Source organism: Rhinatrema bivittatum, chromosome 2 (assembly GCF_901001135.1).
Source record: "Rhinatrema bivittatum chromosome 2, aRhiBiv1.1, whole genome shotgun sequence".
In the NCBI taxonomy this organism is placed as follows: Eukaryota; Metazoa; Chordata; class Amphibia; order Gymnophiona; family Rhinatrematidae; genus Rhinatrema; species Rhinatrema bivittatum.
The window spans coordinates 715,270,523-715,287,652 of NC_042616.1; the positions used below are offsets into that span (position 1 = coordinate 715,270,523).

At 45.0% G+C, this 17,130-nt stretch overlaps 1 protein-coding gene across 1 annotated transcript in view; it reads left to right on the plus strand.

The window, feature by feature from the left end:
* POP1 (POP1 homolog, ribonuclease P/MRP subunit) overlaps positions 1 to 17,130 on the plus strand; it is a 183,830-nt gene that overhangs the window by 10,098 nt on the left and 156,602 nt on the right. Inside the window, exons 3-4 of the mRNA XM_029591775.1 lie at positions 4,436 to 4,582; positions 15,738 to 15,913. Coding sequence (XP_029447635.1) covers positions 4,436 to 4,582; positions 15,738 to 15,913 — 323 coding nt within the window. The remainder of the gene's footprint in view (positions 1 to 4,435; positions 4,583 to 15,737; positions 15,914 to 17,130) is intronic.

Below are 17,130 nucleotides of genomic sequence, written 5' to 3' on the forward strand. Positions count from 1 at the left end.
AGGTCCTAGCAGAGCCAAATCCGTGCAGTGAAGTGAGGCCGACCCACTCCTCAATCCCAGCCATCGGGGGTCAATTGCCTTTTTTTTTTTCTTTTTTTTTTTTTTTTACAAGGAGTGGGTTATAAGCATGCTAGGACAAGTCTATGCTTTAGAATTTGCTTGGCCACCAAGAAATCTATTCATGACATCTGCCTGTGCTTTGCCAGCAAAGAAACTGATTAAGCAGACCATCCAAAGGCTAAGAATGCTGTAGGCCGTTGTTCCCATCCCCTAAGAGGAACGGGAGACAGGATGATGTTCCATTAATTTCATAGTACCGAAGAAGGAAGGGACCTTTCGTCCAATTCAGGACTTGAAGAAAGTAAAAGTGGCTCTCAAGGTTCCCCATTTCTGGATGGAGACTCTCAGGTCTCTCATAGTGGCGGTGCAGAGCGGGGAGGTCTTGACTTCCCTGGAACTAACAAGCATATTTACACATTAGGATCCACTGGTATCATCAGAGATACCTCAGATTCATGATCCTCAGGAAGCATTTTCAGTTTTGCACTCTTCTGTTCAGTCTAGCCACTGCTCCGAGGATGTTCACCAAGGTAATGGTGGTGGTAGTGGCAGCCCTCAGAAAGGAGGGTGTGCTGGTTTATCCATATCTGGATGACTGGATCATCCGAGTGAAGTCTGAGGGCCTTTGCAGACAGGCAGTGGAAGTGGTCTTGTACTGCTTGAGATCCTTGGGCTGTGTTGTGAACCTAGCCAAGAGACAACTTTATCCTTCACAGGTTCTGGAGTTCTCAGGTACGCTTCGATACCTAGGCAAGGTCTTTTTCATGGAGGAGAAGATTGTCAAGCTGCAGCCACAAATTTGGAACCTGTTGGAGACCCGAGTGCCCATGGTCTGGGATTACTTGCAGGTCTTCTGTTCCATGGCCTCTACCTTGGAGTTGGTTCTGTGTGCGTTTGCTCATATGAGACCTCTACATACAGTATTGCTATCCTGGTGGGATCCAATTTCAGAGCAATTTAATCTTCCTATACTGCTTACAGAGTTTGCCAGGTCCAATCTTTTGTGGTGGCTTGGCTGGGACCATTTGTGCTATGGGGTAGACCTTGAAGTGGTTCAATGGATGGTAGTGATTACAGGCGCCAGCCTCACCGGTTGAGGAGGGCTCAGTCAGTCCCAGTCGTTGCAGGGCCAATGGTGGAGGAAGCAACCTGGTCCTTCAATTGCCTAGAGCTCCGGAGGGGTTTCATCCCCCTTCTGCACAACCGTGCAGTCAGTCCTGTCAGACAATGCGATGACTGTGGCCTACAACAACTGCCAGGGAGGTGGAGATGCTAATGTCCTGGGTGGAGCAGCATCTGGCGTTGCACGTAATAGGGTCTGACCAATGTAGAAGTGGATTTCCTCAGCCGACAACAATTTGATCCTGGAGAATGGGAGCTATCAGAAAAAGCAATGACCCTCATTTCTCTCAGTAGGGGCATGCCTGATATGGATCTGACATAAATTAAGATCCTGAAGCAGTATGATGAGTGGATAAGCTCAAAGAGACCTCATATTTAAATGCCAACAGGCTAAGCTAATGTAAGCTTTTAATAGCATTCAATCACATTTTAATCATTGGTCTCAGTGGGCTGAACTTAAAGGGCGCATAAAAGCTGCCCGTTTATGCACATTGAAACTAAGAGTACTTGTAGAACGGATTGCTCACACGCTTAAATCCGAAAATGTACTTATCTTGCCTTATCTGTCAATGAGCCTTATGGAGATGTTGACAAGAATGGTAGACTCCGACGTTGCCCCGACACTGAGTGTTTCGGAGTGGACCTCCTTCTTCAGGGGGCCGGGTACCACTGGGAACGGCTCTGTTGATACTCGGAGAACCTTAGCGTATTAAGGAAAAAATGAATGCAAGAGACAATGTGCATAAATAATACCACTCAGTTTAAAGGAATGGCGCCGGAGTGCGGGGGAACACTTACTGATGCAAGAATGATTGTTAGTGCGGCAGCATCGATAGCGTTTCAATTTCGCTCTGCAAATGCAACACAATGCGGTCTGTAAGAATTCAAGCTGAAAGCATAAACTTATATTGTGAATGAATACCTGTTCTTCACATGATACTGACTTTGACAATGCTGGACTGAAGACAACGCGCTCGGCCGTGAAACATCTATCGGCGGCGGCTGTAAAAAAGAACGCTGACCTTTAAAGAGGCAAAAAGAGCGCCAATTCAGTGTGTGTGTCCATAAATGGGTATGTATGTCATGGGGAACGCCATATAAGGGGAGTGACGTCGTCGGACGCCATATTGAATCTCTCTCTGTTGAAGGGCTGCCCCAAGACTGGCCAAAAAAGGACATCTACGTCACTGGCGACGCCATATTGAAAAGGGAACAGTGCACCCCGGGATGACATCTCCGGGGCTATGAACAAGGAATGCTCAAGGAGAGCATATATACACGGCTAGATGAGAGTGTACCACTCAATTTTCTCATTTAAACCGTGTGGTTCCACCGATTTGAGACGATGAATCCATTGATGTTCCTTGAAATTCAAAACTGAAATCCTGTCCCCGCCTCTCCATGATGGGGTGATTTGTTCTATAATAAGCCACTGAAGTTGCTCAAAAGTGTGCTGTTGGGTAACACAATGTTGTACAATCGGTGCTTTAATATCCAGATTTTTCATGCGGCTCCGATGTTCCGTGAGACGGGTTCTAATTTTCCGTTTGGTTCTGCCCACATACACTTTTTGGCATGGGCATAAGAGTCCATAGATGACAAAGTCAGAATTACAGTGAACTGAGTATCTGCGTGTGATTCGCGTCTGAGTGTTGGGATCTTGCCACATGATCCCGGTAATAGCTTGAGCACAAAAACTGCAATGGCCACATTGTGTTTGTCCAGGGGGTCCAGGGATATAATCACCATCTTGAGTAGCACGAACCACCTGTTTGATGTTGGTGCCCCTGCTATATGCAAACATCGGTAATGTATTAAAGATCTGATGTGGACTAAGAACGTGCCAGTTACGTTGAATAGATTGTCTGATGCGTTGAGTGAGATTGGTATGTTCCAACACACAAGTAAGACCCGGAGCTTGTTTCTTACTCCTAAATTGTAAAAGATTCGCGTGGAGAAAACTTAGCCCTCTTGAAGGCTCTTTTGATGACATGAATAGGGTAACCTCTCTCACGGAATCTATCATTCAAACTAGCACTTTGTTTCAGAAAATCTTGTTGATCCGAGCATATCCTTCGGATACGAAAAAATTGTCCCACAGGTAGGCCCTCTTTAAACCTACGGGGGTGATGACTCTCAAATTTTAAAAAGTTATTTCTGTCCGTGGGTTTCCTGAATAACGATGTTCGAATGGTGCCTGAGTGCTTGATGATCAAAATATCCAAGAAGGATAATTGTTCCTTGTCAAACGTCATGGAAAATTTAAGATGAGGATTAACTGAATTTAACCACGTGTAAAATTCAAAAAGTTGATGTTCAGACCCTAATGCTTACAAACATGCTCTTTCTCACATTTACACACAGGCTCTCAATCACATGCTCACATGCTCCCTCACCTAAACCCGCTCTAAATCACACACACACTCTCTCACATATACAAGCTATCTCCCTCACACACACACACACACAGGATTTCAAACACACATGCTTGCTCATTCACTCTTCCCCCTCCGCCCCCTCCCCTCAAAACTAGCGGCAGTAGTAGCCTCCTCCAACCCTAAAGGCAGCAGCAACCTCCTTCATTTCAGCCCTCACTGAGAAAGGAGTCCCAACAGCCGCGAAGGTTGCTTTGTTCCTCATTTTACTCCGAGCTGTGCCTCTCTTGTCTTCTTTGGGCCGATGCTGCCCGTACTAGCATGGTCTCTTTTTCCTGCACACGCACCTGTTGCTCACCACTTCCTCTTCCGGGGCGCAGGAAGAAGAGGATGCCGGTGCCACTGACTCCAGATGTCTTGCTGCGTTCTGCCCGGGCGGAGGACCTACTTCGCTTGGGTAGGGGGAGCAGCTGGGTCAGGGGGGGACCGGGAAGTGTGGTGATACACCTGCGTGTTCTTGGCGACACACTGTGTGTCGTGACACACCAGTTGAGAACAGCTGATCTAGGGGAAGACTTCAGTGCTGTTTGTGCTGCAAAAGAAGTTAGATCCCCATGTATCCTGGGATACATGGAGATCTTTAACTTCTTTTGCAGTCAATCTCAAAAAACCATTCATCACCTCAGTTAGAAAAACATATATTCTCTTTACCAGTGCACACTTCCATTTTACCAAAGCTATCTTTCTTTTGTGGTGGGTTTTTGCTTTAGCAGAAGCTGTAAGCTAGCTGAACTTGGTCATGTTTTCTGACTTTCCTTGTGTCTTTGCGATGAGGTTTATTTTGTTAATGTTTCTCTGTCTTTCCTCTTCTCCTCCAGAGTTGCCTTCTAGCACTTCACAGCATCAAAAATTGGGATATCCCTCTCATGGTGCTCAATTTAAGCAACAGCCATCCACTTCTAGAGGGGAGTATAGAGGGCGAGGAGAACATGGAGCCTTTCAGGATATCCCTAAATACATTACTGGTAAGTATCCAAGTGTAAATGGTTTTTCATTTGAGTATTGCTGTAAATTCCAATCTTAATGACTGCGATCACATTAACTTTAGTACCTCTGTACGGGGGGTGTGTGTGTGTGTGTGCCTCTCTGTAGGAGGAGGTGCATGCGAGCCAAGTCCTTTCTCACCACTGCATTACTTTCCCCAAGAAGAGGCAACCAGTTTTAAAGGTATACCATCATGTGCCATGTCTTTGTAGACCAGTGGTTCTTAGCCCAGTCCTTGACACACACATTCAAATGGGTTTTCAGGATATCCATGATGAATTGCCGACTGCTTGGGTTCATGATCCTCCAGTGGGGATATGGATCCCAAGGGATTATCTGCTAGCAGATGGGAGACTGAGTCAGATTTCAAAACTGACGTCACCCTAGGTATACCCCTGCAGTGACCTCAGCTCCTCAGTATCTCTGTCTCCTAGCAGATGTGGACACTATCCCACACACTAGCACAGGAAATTACAGCGAAGAAGACAAAATTTACCATAAAGATCGATCCCTGCTCTCCTGCGGTGATACCTAAGGGTCCCTTCCCCAGTTGAGAATTCCTGAGGTGATTTTCGATATCCCTCAGAGGTGTGCCTTGGTCCGGTAGCCGGCCGCCGGCGTGGACTTAGCCCTTAAAGCGGCTGAAAGGCAGCAGGTGCATATCTGAGCATGGCAGTGAAGGTAAAGCCCTCTCCCCCCGCAGCATGCAATCGGTAAGTGCCGAGACCAGGTAAGCTGAAAACTTTTAAGGTCTCTGGGGCTCGGAGTGCCGTACCAATTCAGATTTCCATCTGGCGAGGTTAAAGGAAGCACCAATTGGGTTGAACAGCCTTGGTTGGGCTAGGCCTGGTCCAGTGCAGGGGTCCTGACACGTGGAGACCCTTGGGGGGGTGCCATCTTTCACGCGGGGGGCATCTGCACCATCTTTTCTCGACTGGCGGTACGCGCGGGGTAGGCCGGACAGTCAGTGTGCCCAAATAGTGCGCCTCCAACATAGACGCATGCACAGCACGCATAACTACACTCCCGCATTGTGCTCACACGCATAATTGCGTGTATAATGAAAGCACATTACCTGTGCGTCTATACACAGAGGCAATGACACCGGCGTCAAAGAAGCCCAGAAGGCACTCTCTTTGCACAGCCTGCCACATCAAAGCTGCACAGCCTGAATTGGAATCCTGCCTGTCATCTTTGCGAAGAAGCCCAGGGGGTACCAAAGCCTGGTCCGGAGCTACTACATATGCTAGCACCCCGGATCTATGCAACCTGAAATTGCATCTCCACAAGAGGGCATCTCAGTGCCCCTACTCAGATGCTCCCTGGGGCTAACATGGACCCAGGGGCCTTCTCCTGGTTAGAATTTTTTCCAGGGGCTGCAAGCCCTCGTTCAGGTGCAATCAGCCCCGGCTGCGGACCTGGGTTCAACCCCAGCTGGAAGCACATGATGCTCCTGGCCCTGCTCAGATGCCTCGAAACATGTCTCTCCTAACCAAGAATTTCCCTGACAGGGACCCGGACACCTCAGATGATGGTGGCTCTCTGGAGACGGGAAAAATCCCTCCAGGCCTGGAGCCATACAGAACCATGCTTCGCTTCTTCCACAGGGATGAATTACCAGCCCTTGTTTCCCAGACTCTGGGGATCCCAGGCATGGATCCTATGGCGGAACCAAAGAAGAACCCCATCTTTGTGTCCCTTCGTAAGGCCTCATGCTATTTCCCAATGATGGAAGCCATCCAGGAACTGACTGCCCTGGAGGCCAGCTTTAAAGGAGGTCGGGCCTTGGAAGTTTTGTACCCTCTGGAACCAGCAACCAAGGAATGCCTGTGTTTCCTGAAAGTGGACGCCATGGTCTGCGCCGTCTCAAAGCAAACAACCATTCCCGTTCAGGGAGGGGGGCTGCATTGAAGGATACTCGGGATAGATGATTAGAATCCATTCTTAAGCAGGCAGTAACACTGCAGATTGCTTCCTTCTGTGCGCTGGTGGCATGTTCCTACTTGCTCCTCTCGAGAGAGGCAAATAACTCTGGAAAGTATGCCGGTGAAACGATTGAACCTGCAGCAGCCTTTCTGATGGTCACAAGCTCGGATCTGGCGTGTACCTCAGCCAGAGGAGTAGCCTCTGTAGTGGTGGCCAGAAGACAGTTATGGTTGCGGAATTGGTCTGCTGTCGTGACTTCTAAAGCGAATCTCACAAGAATGCCCTTTAAAGGATCTCTTATTCGGAAGCGAATTGGAGAAGCTAGCCAGCAAGTGGGGCAAATCTCCAGTGCCTCGGTTACTGGAGGACAGGGTAAAAGATCCCAGTGCCCCTCCCCCAGAAGAACTAGGGGTAGAGGATCTCAATGCTTTCGACCTTACAGGAACTCGTTGTTCTAGGCACCTCGTCCCTCCGGAAGGTCCTAATCCTTTTGGAACTGACAGGCCCGGGGGTTGGCTCCAGCCGTGCTTCCCAATGAGAATGGGCCGACCCATCCACAGGAAGAGGAAATAGGGAGTCCCTCTTCTAACAGGCGCTATTCCATCTATTTTATCGTTCCCAAGAAAGAATGATCATTCCGACCCGAAAGGTCCCAGAAGTGGATGCATCAGTTTTGGCCATTACTAAGAAAATGACCATTCCAGTGGCCGGTTCTACAGGATAGGAAGCTGGAAGTTCACCTCAAGAAAATATTTGAGGTGTCTGCCCTTGGCATTCAAGCAACTGTGAGTAGCAGTTTTACGCTAAGGGTGGGCCTGCGCTGGGTGCAGCAGTTGCAAGCGGACAAGTCCTTATTGGACTCTGAGGTGGAGTGGCTGGAATGTGTGGTGGCCTATGGGGCGGATGTGTGTTATGACCTCTTCCAAGACTATTATTGTTGGAATGTTTGGCCCGACTACTACGCTGGTTGAGGAATTGGTCGGCTGATGTTTCATCCAAGTCTCAGTTGTGGGCCTTACCCTTCAAAGGGAAGTTGCAATTTGGTCAGGTCTTGGAGGAGATGATCAAGCTTATCAGGGAGAATAAGGGTAACAAATTGCCTGAAGATAAGCTGAAAGGGTCCTTCCCTCCATGTTCCTGCTTTAGGGGAAAAGGCAGTTTCAGCCTCTCAGAGCTTCAGGAGTTACCCAGCAACAGTCCTTGGGAAGGCAGCCATCCTGGAACCAATCCTTTTCAAGGACGAAAGCTGGGCAGGGATGGCTCCTCCCAGGGTGGCGGAGGAACCAAATCCACCCAATGAGGCGAGGCCATTCCAGTAATAGGGGGTCAATTGGCTCTGTTCAGCGAGGAGTGGATCAAAATCACATCAGACCCATGGTCCTTAAGTGTGATAAAACAAGGTTATGCTTTAGAATTTGCTTGGCCACTAAGATTTGTTCATGGTCTCCCTGTGTACAGTTAGCATTGCGAGAAACAGTCTGTCTTCGCATGCTGGGAGCTGTTACTGTTCCCCCATAGGGGACAGGCTGCTATTTCATATTCCCCAAAAAGGAGGGCATGTTCTGCCCAATACGTGATCTAAAAAGGGTGAATGTGGCTCTAAAGGGTCCTCTTTTTCGGATGGAAACTGTTTGATTTCCGCAGTCCACAAGGGGGAGTTCCTGGTGTCTCTGGATTTGACCAAAACGTACTTGCACATAGGAATCCGGCTTGACCATCAAAGATATCTAAGATTCATGGTGCTGGGAGAGCATTTTCAGTTTTGTGCCCTGCCCTTTGGTCTGACATCACCCAGAACTTTCACCAAGTTGATGGTCGTGGTGTCTGTGGCTTTCTGGAGGGACAGCGTCTTGGTTCACCCCTATCTGGACAACTGGCTGATTTGAGTGAAGTCAGTTCCTTTTCCAGGAGGCAGTCCTCCAGCACCTAAGATCGTTGGAGTTGGATAGTCAATCTGTCCAAGAGTCATCTTTCCCCTTTTACTGGCTTTGGAATTCTTGGGAGCGTGTTTTGATACCAAGCTGGGGAAGGTTTTTCTCACTGAAGAGCGGATTTCCAAATTACAAGCTCAAGTTTATGGATTGTTGGATAAGCAGGTGCCCAACATTTGGGATTACTTGTAGGTTCTCGGATCTGTGGTTTCTACTTTGGAGTTGGTTCCATAGGCATTTGCTTATGACATCTCTACATTTGGCTTTACTATCCCGCTGGGACCTGTTGTCGGAGCAGTTTCACTTGCTGCTTCCTCTTACGGAGTTTTCCAAGTCTAGTCTCTCCCAAGAATTCCAAAACCAGTAAAGGGGAAAGATGACTCTTGGACAGATTGATTTTATACCCAGTTCTTCCAGAACCGTGGGTATTAGGAGACCAAGCTCCTCCTCGTGGAACAACCATACCACCTTGGGATCATCTTCCACAGCCAGGATCTTTGCCCACACCTGGTCTGAATCCTGGTCCACCAATACCCTATCAGACTCCAGCGGGTTTTGTGCCTGCAGATCCTCTGCTCCCGAACCATCAGAGGAGCTCTCCGCCATGGTAGTTGGTGCTGGGGCCCCTGGGACTTTCATTCGACAAGTTGAGACGAGGGGTGGACCTGAAGGTCCTGGTCTGGACAATTACCATTGAGGCTAGACTTTCTGGATGGGGAGCGGTGTCAGGAGCAGGGGCAGTGGTCAATGGAGGAAGCCTTATGGTCCATTGGTTGCTTAAAGACGAGAGCGGTGTGTTTGGCACTACAGGTGTCTCTGCCCCTGTTGAGGGGGAAGCCAGTGAGAGTCTGGTCAGACAACACTACGACTGTTACTTAAATCAACCAACAAGGCGGCACCAAGAGTCGAGCAGTGGCTCAGGAAGCCCAAGAGTTAATCATCTGGGCAGAGTGCATCTACTACTGTTAGCGGCCTCTTACATAGCCGGCATGGACAACATGAGCCGGCAACAGCTGGAACCCGGAGAGTGGGAACTGTCAAAGGAAGCGGTAATGCCTCATCTGTCGCAGGTCTTACATGGATCTGATGGCAACTTGCCAAGGCCCCGTGGTTCTTCAGTCAAAGAAAACAAGCAGAAGGGGTCAATGCCCTAGTTCTGCCTTGGCCGAAAGATGTCCTGCTGTATGTGTTTCCACCTTGGGCACTGATGGACGAATTCTTGCGATGCATAGGGGTCCATCCAGGCGACGTGATTCTCGTAGCACCGGAGTGGCAGAGGCGTCCTTGGTTTGCAGACTTGATCAACCTAGCAGTGGATGGTCTTTTTTGAGACTAGCTCATCTGCCAATTCTTCTACATCAAGGCCTCATATTTTCAGGTCAGACAGCTCGCTTTTGTCTAGCAGATTGGCTTTTTAAGAGGGAACGATTAAGGAATAACTGTTATTCTGAGGGGGTCATCGCTACTCTTCCTACACTGCAAAAAAAAAAAAAAGACTTCCACCTCCTTGGCCTATGTGAGGCTATGGAGAGTAGTGTGGTGGTGTGGTTTTTTTTTTTTTTTTTTTGTTTTGTTTTTTTGTCTTAGGTCTGGTATACAAAGCAAGGTGTTGATCTTGTGTGGGCTTCGGTGGCACATATTCTGGCCTTTTTGAAAAACGGTCTGGTAAAGGGTTTTTCCTTTAATTTCCTCAGGGTTCAGGTGGTGGCTTTGGGCTGTCTTTGAGGGAAGGTTCGAGGAGCATCTCTAGCTGCACATCCGGATGTCATGCGTTTTCTCCAGGGAGCAAAGCATTGCGTTCTCCGGTTTGGAAAGCTTGTTCTTCTTGGAGCCTTAATGTAGTCCTTAAAAGCATATGTACAGCTTTGTTTGAACCTTTGAAATTGGCTACTATGAAAGATCTCACTTTGAAGATAGTTTTCTTGGTGGTAATTTGTTCGGCATATATATATATATATATATATATATATATATATATATATATATATATATATTTTGATCTACAGAAATGTTCAACAGTAGTAATACCACCACCTAAGGAATGTGTTCAAAAATAAAGGAGGGGGGACACCATTCAGCTTGGAGCTTACTAAATGCAGTAGACAAAGTATAAAGCAGAGTTGGGTTCAAATTATTAAACATGCATTACTAGCATTTCAGCAAAAGATTTATAAATATTACATCAATGTTAATCAATATACAAATGTATATATAAAAGACAGTCTCTTGTGTCATTAAATCAGATCCACAGAAGATGCTGGATCTTTCCAAGATTGGATATAAAAAGGAAAATTGGTTCTTACCTGCTAATTTTTGTTCCTGTAGTAGCACAGATCTGTCCAGACTCCTGGTTATTGCCTCCCCTCCAGCAGATGGAGAGAAAGTTTTATTGACACTGCCACATTACACGAGGTGCCACCTACAGTTCCTCAGCATTGACCTGAACCCAAGCCAAAAATAGAACAAATACCAACACAACACATAACTAACAACCCCTGAACAAGCAGTGGGAAGTGGAAAACCTAAAACAGATAATTGCATCCACACACACAAAACCCATGAAGGACTAACAAAACCTGTGCCATTCTTCAGAGTGATTACAATAACAGATCGAGTGGACTCTCCAAATTTCCCTTTCCTCCAGTGGGTGGACTGACTGATCTGTGGTAATAAAGCAATGGTTCCTAACCCTGTCCTGGGGACCCCCCAGCCAGTTGGGTTAAGGATATCCAAAATGCATGAGATAAAGTTTGTATGTTATGGAGGCAGTGCATACAAATTCTCTCATGCTTATTCATTGTGGATATCCTGAAAACCTGCCTGGCTTCAGGGTCCCCAGGATAGGGTTGGGAACCATTGTACTAAAGGAATGAAAATTAGTAAGTAAGAACAAAAATGTTCCTTTCCCTGTATGTACCCAGATCACTCCAGATTCCTGGGATGTAACAAAGCTTCCCTAAATGGGGGTGGGTCTGGGACTGCGAGAGTCCCGCTCGAAGCACTCTCTCACCAAAACCCATGGCCTCTGGGACCTGGACATCCAAATGGTAATGCCTGGCGAAAGTGTGCAAAGATTATCAAAGTAGCTGCCCTACAGATTTCTTGTGGTGAAACTTGCTGACACTCTGCCCAGGAGGCCGCCTGAGAACAGGTAGAATGAGTCCTTAACAGATGTACGCGGAGCCAATAGCCTGTTTCAACCACTGCATGATTGTGGCATATATATATCTATATATATATATATATATATATATCTATATATATATATATATATATATATATATGCCACAATCATGCAGTGGTTGAAACAGGCTATTGGCTCCGCGTACATCTGTTAAGGACTCATTCTACCTGTTCTCAGGCGGCCTCCTGGCAGAGTGTCAGCAAGTTTCACCACAAGAAATCTGTAGGGCAGCTACTTTGATAATCTTTGCACACTTTCGCCAGGCATTCTACCTGTTCTCAGGCGGCCTCCTGGGCAGAGTGTCAGCAAGTTTCACCACAAGAAATCTGTAGGGCAGCTACTTTGATAATCTTTGCACACTTTCGCCAGGCATTACCATTTGGATGTCCAGGTCCCAGAGGCCATGGGTTTTGGTGAGAGAGTGCTTCGAGCGGGACTCTCGCAGTCCCAGACCCACCCCCATTTAGGGAAGCTTTGTTACATCCCAGGAATCTGGAGTGATCTGGGTACATACAGGGAAAGGAACATTTTTGTTCTTACTTACTAATTTTCATTCCTTTAGTACAATGGTTCCCAACCCTATCCTGGGGACCCTGAAGCCAGGCAGGTTTTCAGGATATCCACAATGAATAAGCATGAGAGAATTTGTATGCACTGCCTCCATAACATACAAACTTTATCTCATGCATTTTGGATATCCTTAACCCAACTGGCTGGGGGGTCCCCAGGACAGGGTTAGGAACCATTGCTTTATTACCACAGATCAGTCAGTCCACCCACTGGAGGAAAGGGAAATTTGGAGAGTCCACTCGATCTGTTATTGTAATCACTCTGAAGAATGGCACAGGTTTTGTTAGTCCTTCATGGGTTTTGTGTGTGTGGATGCAATTATCTGTTTTAGGTTTTCCACTTCCCACTGCTTGTTCAGGGGTTGTTAGTTATGTGTTGTGTTGGTATTTGTTCTATTTTTGGCTTGGGTTCAGGTCAATGCTGAGGAACTGTAGGTGGCACCTCGTGTAATGTGGCAGTGTCAATAAAACTTTCTCTCCATCTGCTGGAGGGGAGGCAATAACCAGGAGTCTGGACAGATCTGTGCTACTACAGGAACAAAAATTAGCAGGTAAGAACCAATTTTCCTTTTTATATCCAATCTTGGAAAGATCCAGCATCTTCTGTGGATCTGATTTAATGACACAAGAGACTGTCTTTTATATATACATTTGTATATTGATTAACATTGATGTAATATTTATAAATCTTTGCTGAAATGCTAGTAATGCATGTTTAATAATTTGAACCCAACTCTGCTTTATACTTTGTCTACTGCATTTAGTAAGCTCCAAGCTGAATGGTGTCCCCCCTCCTTTATTTTTGAACACATTCCTTAGGTGGTGGTATTACTACTGTTGAACATTTCTGTAGATCAAAATAGTCTCTTCCCAAATCAATTTGGATTTAGGAAACACTCTTATTAATGGATTCTGTTTTCCAAGGGCTTGATGCAGATGAATCTTATTGCCTTGTGGTAATTGACGTATCAGCTGCTTTTGGCATTGTGGACCATAACCTGTTAGGGATCGACGGCATGGTTCTCAGATGGTTTTCTTCATTTCTGTCTAACAGAACATTCCAAGTCAAACTGGGCAACCATCTGACACTTTCCAGTGTGATACAGGCTCAGCCCTCAGTAACACTATTCAGCATTTACATGCTCTCACTGTGTAAATTACTGACTAATCTAGGAATAACTTTCTTGTATGCTGATGACATACAGTTTTACATCCCACTCTCCAGAACGTCTGAAAACACAGCTTTCATACTCTACCGATATGAAAGCAATTTAACAAGAACTATTGCAACTTAAACTGTCATTAAAACCTAAAAAGACTGAAATCATTTGGCTGAGTAGAAACTCATCAACAGTTAAACCACCTGTCTTAGACTTGGGTGATTTTCAAATTAATCCCTCAAATCAAGTATGGGTTTTAGGTATACAGCTAGATAAGAACCTCCCAATGAAAATGCACATCAGTAAATTGACAGGTTATGCCAAGTTGCGTATACTATGTTTGACACCATTATTAACTGTAGAGGACTTCCATACTGTATTGCAAACTCTAATCTTCTCAAACTTTGACTACTCCTTACTACTAGGGCTTCCAGCAAGTCACTTAAAACCACTACAGCTATTAGAAAATGCTGCAGCAAGACTATTAGGGTCTAGGAAATATGATCACTTTACACCCTCACTGATGTCACTGCATTGGTTACCAGTACAATCCAGAATCTACTATGAAGTATTATCGATAATATTCAACATCATTCACTCCAGTAACACCGGATTATTAGGAGTGACACTACAACCTTACAATCCTTAATGAACACTTAAGATCTCAAAATAAGGACTATTGACTATTCCCACAATACATTGCACACATCTTGACGCAAATAAAAAGATTGCGTGTTTTCCATAGCTGGTCCAAAGCTCTGGAATTCTATGTCTGAGATGTTATGTATTTTACCACATAGAGAGATTTAAACATGAATTAAAACATAGGCTATTCAAAAACACATATAATTTAACTTAACATTAGAATACATAGAACTACAAAGACAAGAAGGAGAAAAGATTGAATCATGAAAAATACATCATGTGAGAGAATGCAAGATTTTTCAAAACAACCCATTAAGACTTGAAAACTGTCATTTCATTTTAATTATCCATATTCTTTGCCTTATGTACTAGATCAATTTTAATATGTACTAGAAAACTTCATTTGAATTTAATGCCTGCTATAAATAACACCTCTAACCAACCTTTCTTTGCTTGTTGAGCTATAATTATGATTGTCATTTTGTAAACCATTGTGATCTATACATAGAATGACTGTATATAAAATGTCTAAATATAGTGCTATGAGATATAAGCAGTGCTGTACAAACACAAAAACCTAGCAAACTCAGGTTAGCATCTGTCTTCAAACACAGGATGTCATGCAGGAATGCAGCAGCATCTGTATAGGAATCTTAGAGGTGGTGATGCTGGATCTCAGGGCATCGGCCATTAGTAATGGCACGCTGGCTGGCTCCTTTGTCTGCCATGGCTTATCTAGCAGCCCTCATCCATATGTATCAACTTGGCCAATCACAGCTTTTGATTGGAAGATTCACTCTTCTATTTTTTCTTTAATTTTCTTTATTTGTTCATCCTACATAAAGAACTGCATGGTTTCAAGAATAACTTTAGAGATAAGCATCAATGATGTAGTAACTAAGCTTTTTATTTCTCACAAGGCCAAAAGAAAACTGTCTGGTGGCACTCCCAAAAGAAGTTTACAACCTACAGTTCTTGCCAAATCTGTGTTACTCAGTATTGAAACGCAGCGTATCCAGAATCCTTTGCTCTTTGTCCATCTTTGGTTCAGAGAGAACAGGCTCCTTTTAACCTATGCTTTCTAAGAATTGTGCCTGCAGAGTGGGTAACTTTCAAAAAACCAATATCTGCAGTTAAGGCACTGAATATCTGCAAAAATGACTTTGTGTTGAGTGCAATTTTCACTTAAGATCCTCAAGCTTATGAGACAATTCCACTGATTCACTGTAGGGGCATCTGCACAAGCATGTCTGCAGGTCTCTGACATTCTGAAATCTGGACAGCTCCATCTCCAGTTCCCTTATCCCCATCCCCAAGTCAAAATGATCCTCAATTTAATGTATAAGTAAACTTTGTTGCAGAGCTTTACTTTAGTGATGATATAGTCCTGGCCAATATTTAAGCCATGCACCCAGCCACTATGTATACATTGAACACAGGGAGGGCTCAGTTTATTCTGGAATTGTCAGTGGCACTCACCTGTGATGGTTTGAGGTGTCAGAACCAACTCTATACATTACCATCTTTGACCTTTTTAAGTATTACTGTTTTCATTTTGTGCTTTTAATATTTCTGTAGTTTAAAAGCTACTCAGGAGCTCCCAGGCCTCAGGCTGAGCAGCAGTTATGTTACTGGGTTAAAAAGTCAGTGTGCTTGTAGCCGCCCTTTAAGTCACTATTTTAATTTGATTTGTCCTGCTATTCCTTTGCTTTGAATTTCAGCGACCACGTTTGCACAGGCCCGTGCTGCTGAGATCCGTGCCATGTTGAAAGCTGTGTCGCAGAAGTCTGCTAATTCCCTAGTATTCCAGTGTCTGCCCCGGCACATGAGGAGACGAGCTATGGGGCATGATGTTAAGCGCCTGCCCAGGCGCCTCCGGGAGATTGCATCGAAGGAGGTGTGCTCTGCTTTCATAAGCATTTAAAAAAAAACCAAAATGCCAGATTCTAGCATTCCTTCACAATTTCTTACTTTTTATCATTAAGGCTACTCCTGATAGTTTTGCATCCTAAAAATACGCAAACTGAAGAAGTGTTTTATTAAAATGGGCATTTTAAACTAACCATATAACAGGTTACAAACATGTGGCTGCAACACCATCCAGGGTAATCAAAGATGAAGTTCAGAAAACTGGGAGGAAAGGCTAGTCAAACAAATCCCAGTTCATCTAAAAAAATATATTTTAGTTTCTGTAATCTCCCCTGATACTTCCCCCATCCCCCCTCAATAAGCAGATTTGAAGTGTGTATTTCTGGAAGATGAATAGCCACTGTGATTGAAGTGAAGAGTGATTGAAGTATTCTAAACAAAACTAGGTTTTTAAAGTTTGGCTTTTAAGGTGTTGCCTCTGTTTGTTTGAAGTCTGGGAAGATGGTGTGTGCAAGCAAAAAATCCTGTTGGGCTTGGAGCACTTTCAATCAAACCCTTAAACCTGCTTGGATTGCTGCCTCTGTGTATCCTCTTCCCATTTTCTCCAGGTCCCATCCTTTATACCAGTACAAATTAGGAAGAGCATAGAAGGCTGTAAACTGAAGAGGTCTGAAATAATATTTGATGCCAACTCTTCTATAGCTAGGCTTTCCCTAAAACTGCTTTTGATTGCTTTGCTTTATTTTGTGGGTACATAACCTTTTAAAATATATGTAAGTAAACAGCTCTATCTCTTTAATGAATATTCCTTAGTGTCTGCCAGACCAGTCTAGACATGTAGGAACATTCTCCCACCAGCAGATGGAGGCAGAGAGAGACTTGACACAGAGGCCTTCTATATAGCCTGGTACAGCAGGGAAATATATCTATAGTTACCTTTCTCCAGCAGACGGTGGGAACCCTGAGGTGCAGCAAGAAGTGGAATTGGGACTCCTAGGGCAACAGCTGGATAAGCTGATTTTCCAAGTAGAGAACTACAAGGATCAGTTTTGGGACCGGTTCTGTTCAAAATCTTTGCGAGTGGCACTGCAGAAGAGAGAAAGTAAAGTGTCTGTTGCAGATGATGCCAATATCTGCAAAAGTGGACATACCTGAAGAGAATGAAAATGCAAGAAGTGCCGAGTCATGCATCTGGGGTGTGGTAATACAAAAGAGCTGTATGCGATGGGGCGTGAAAAGCTAATG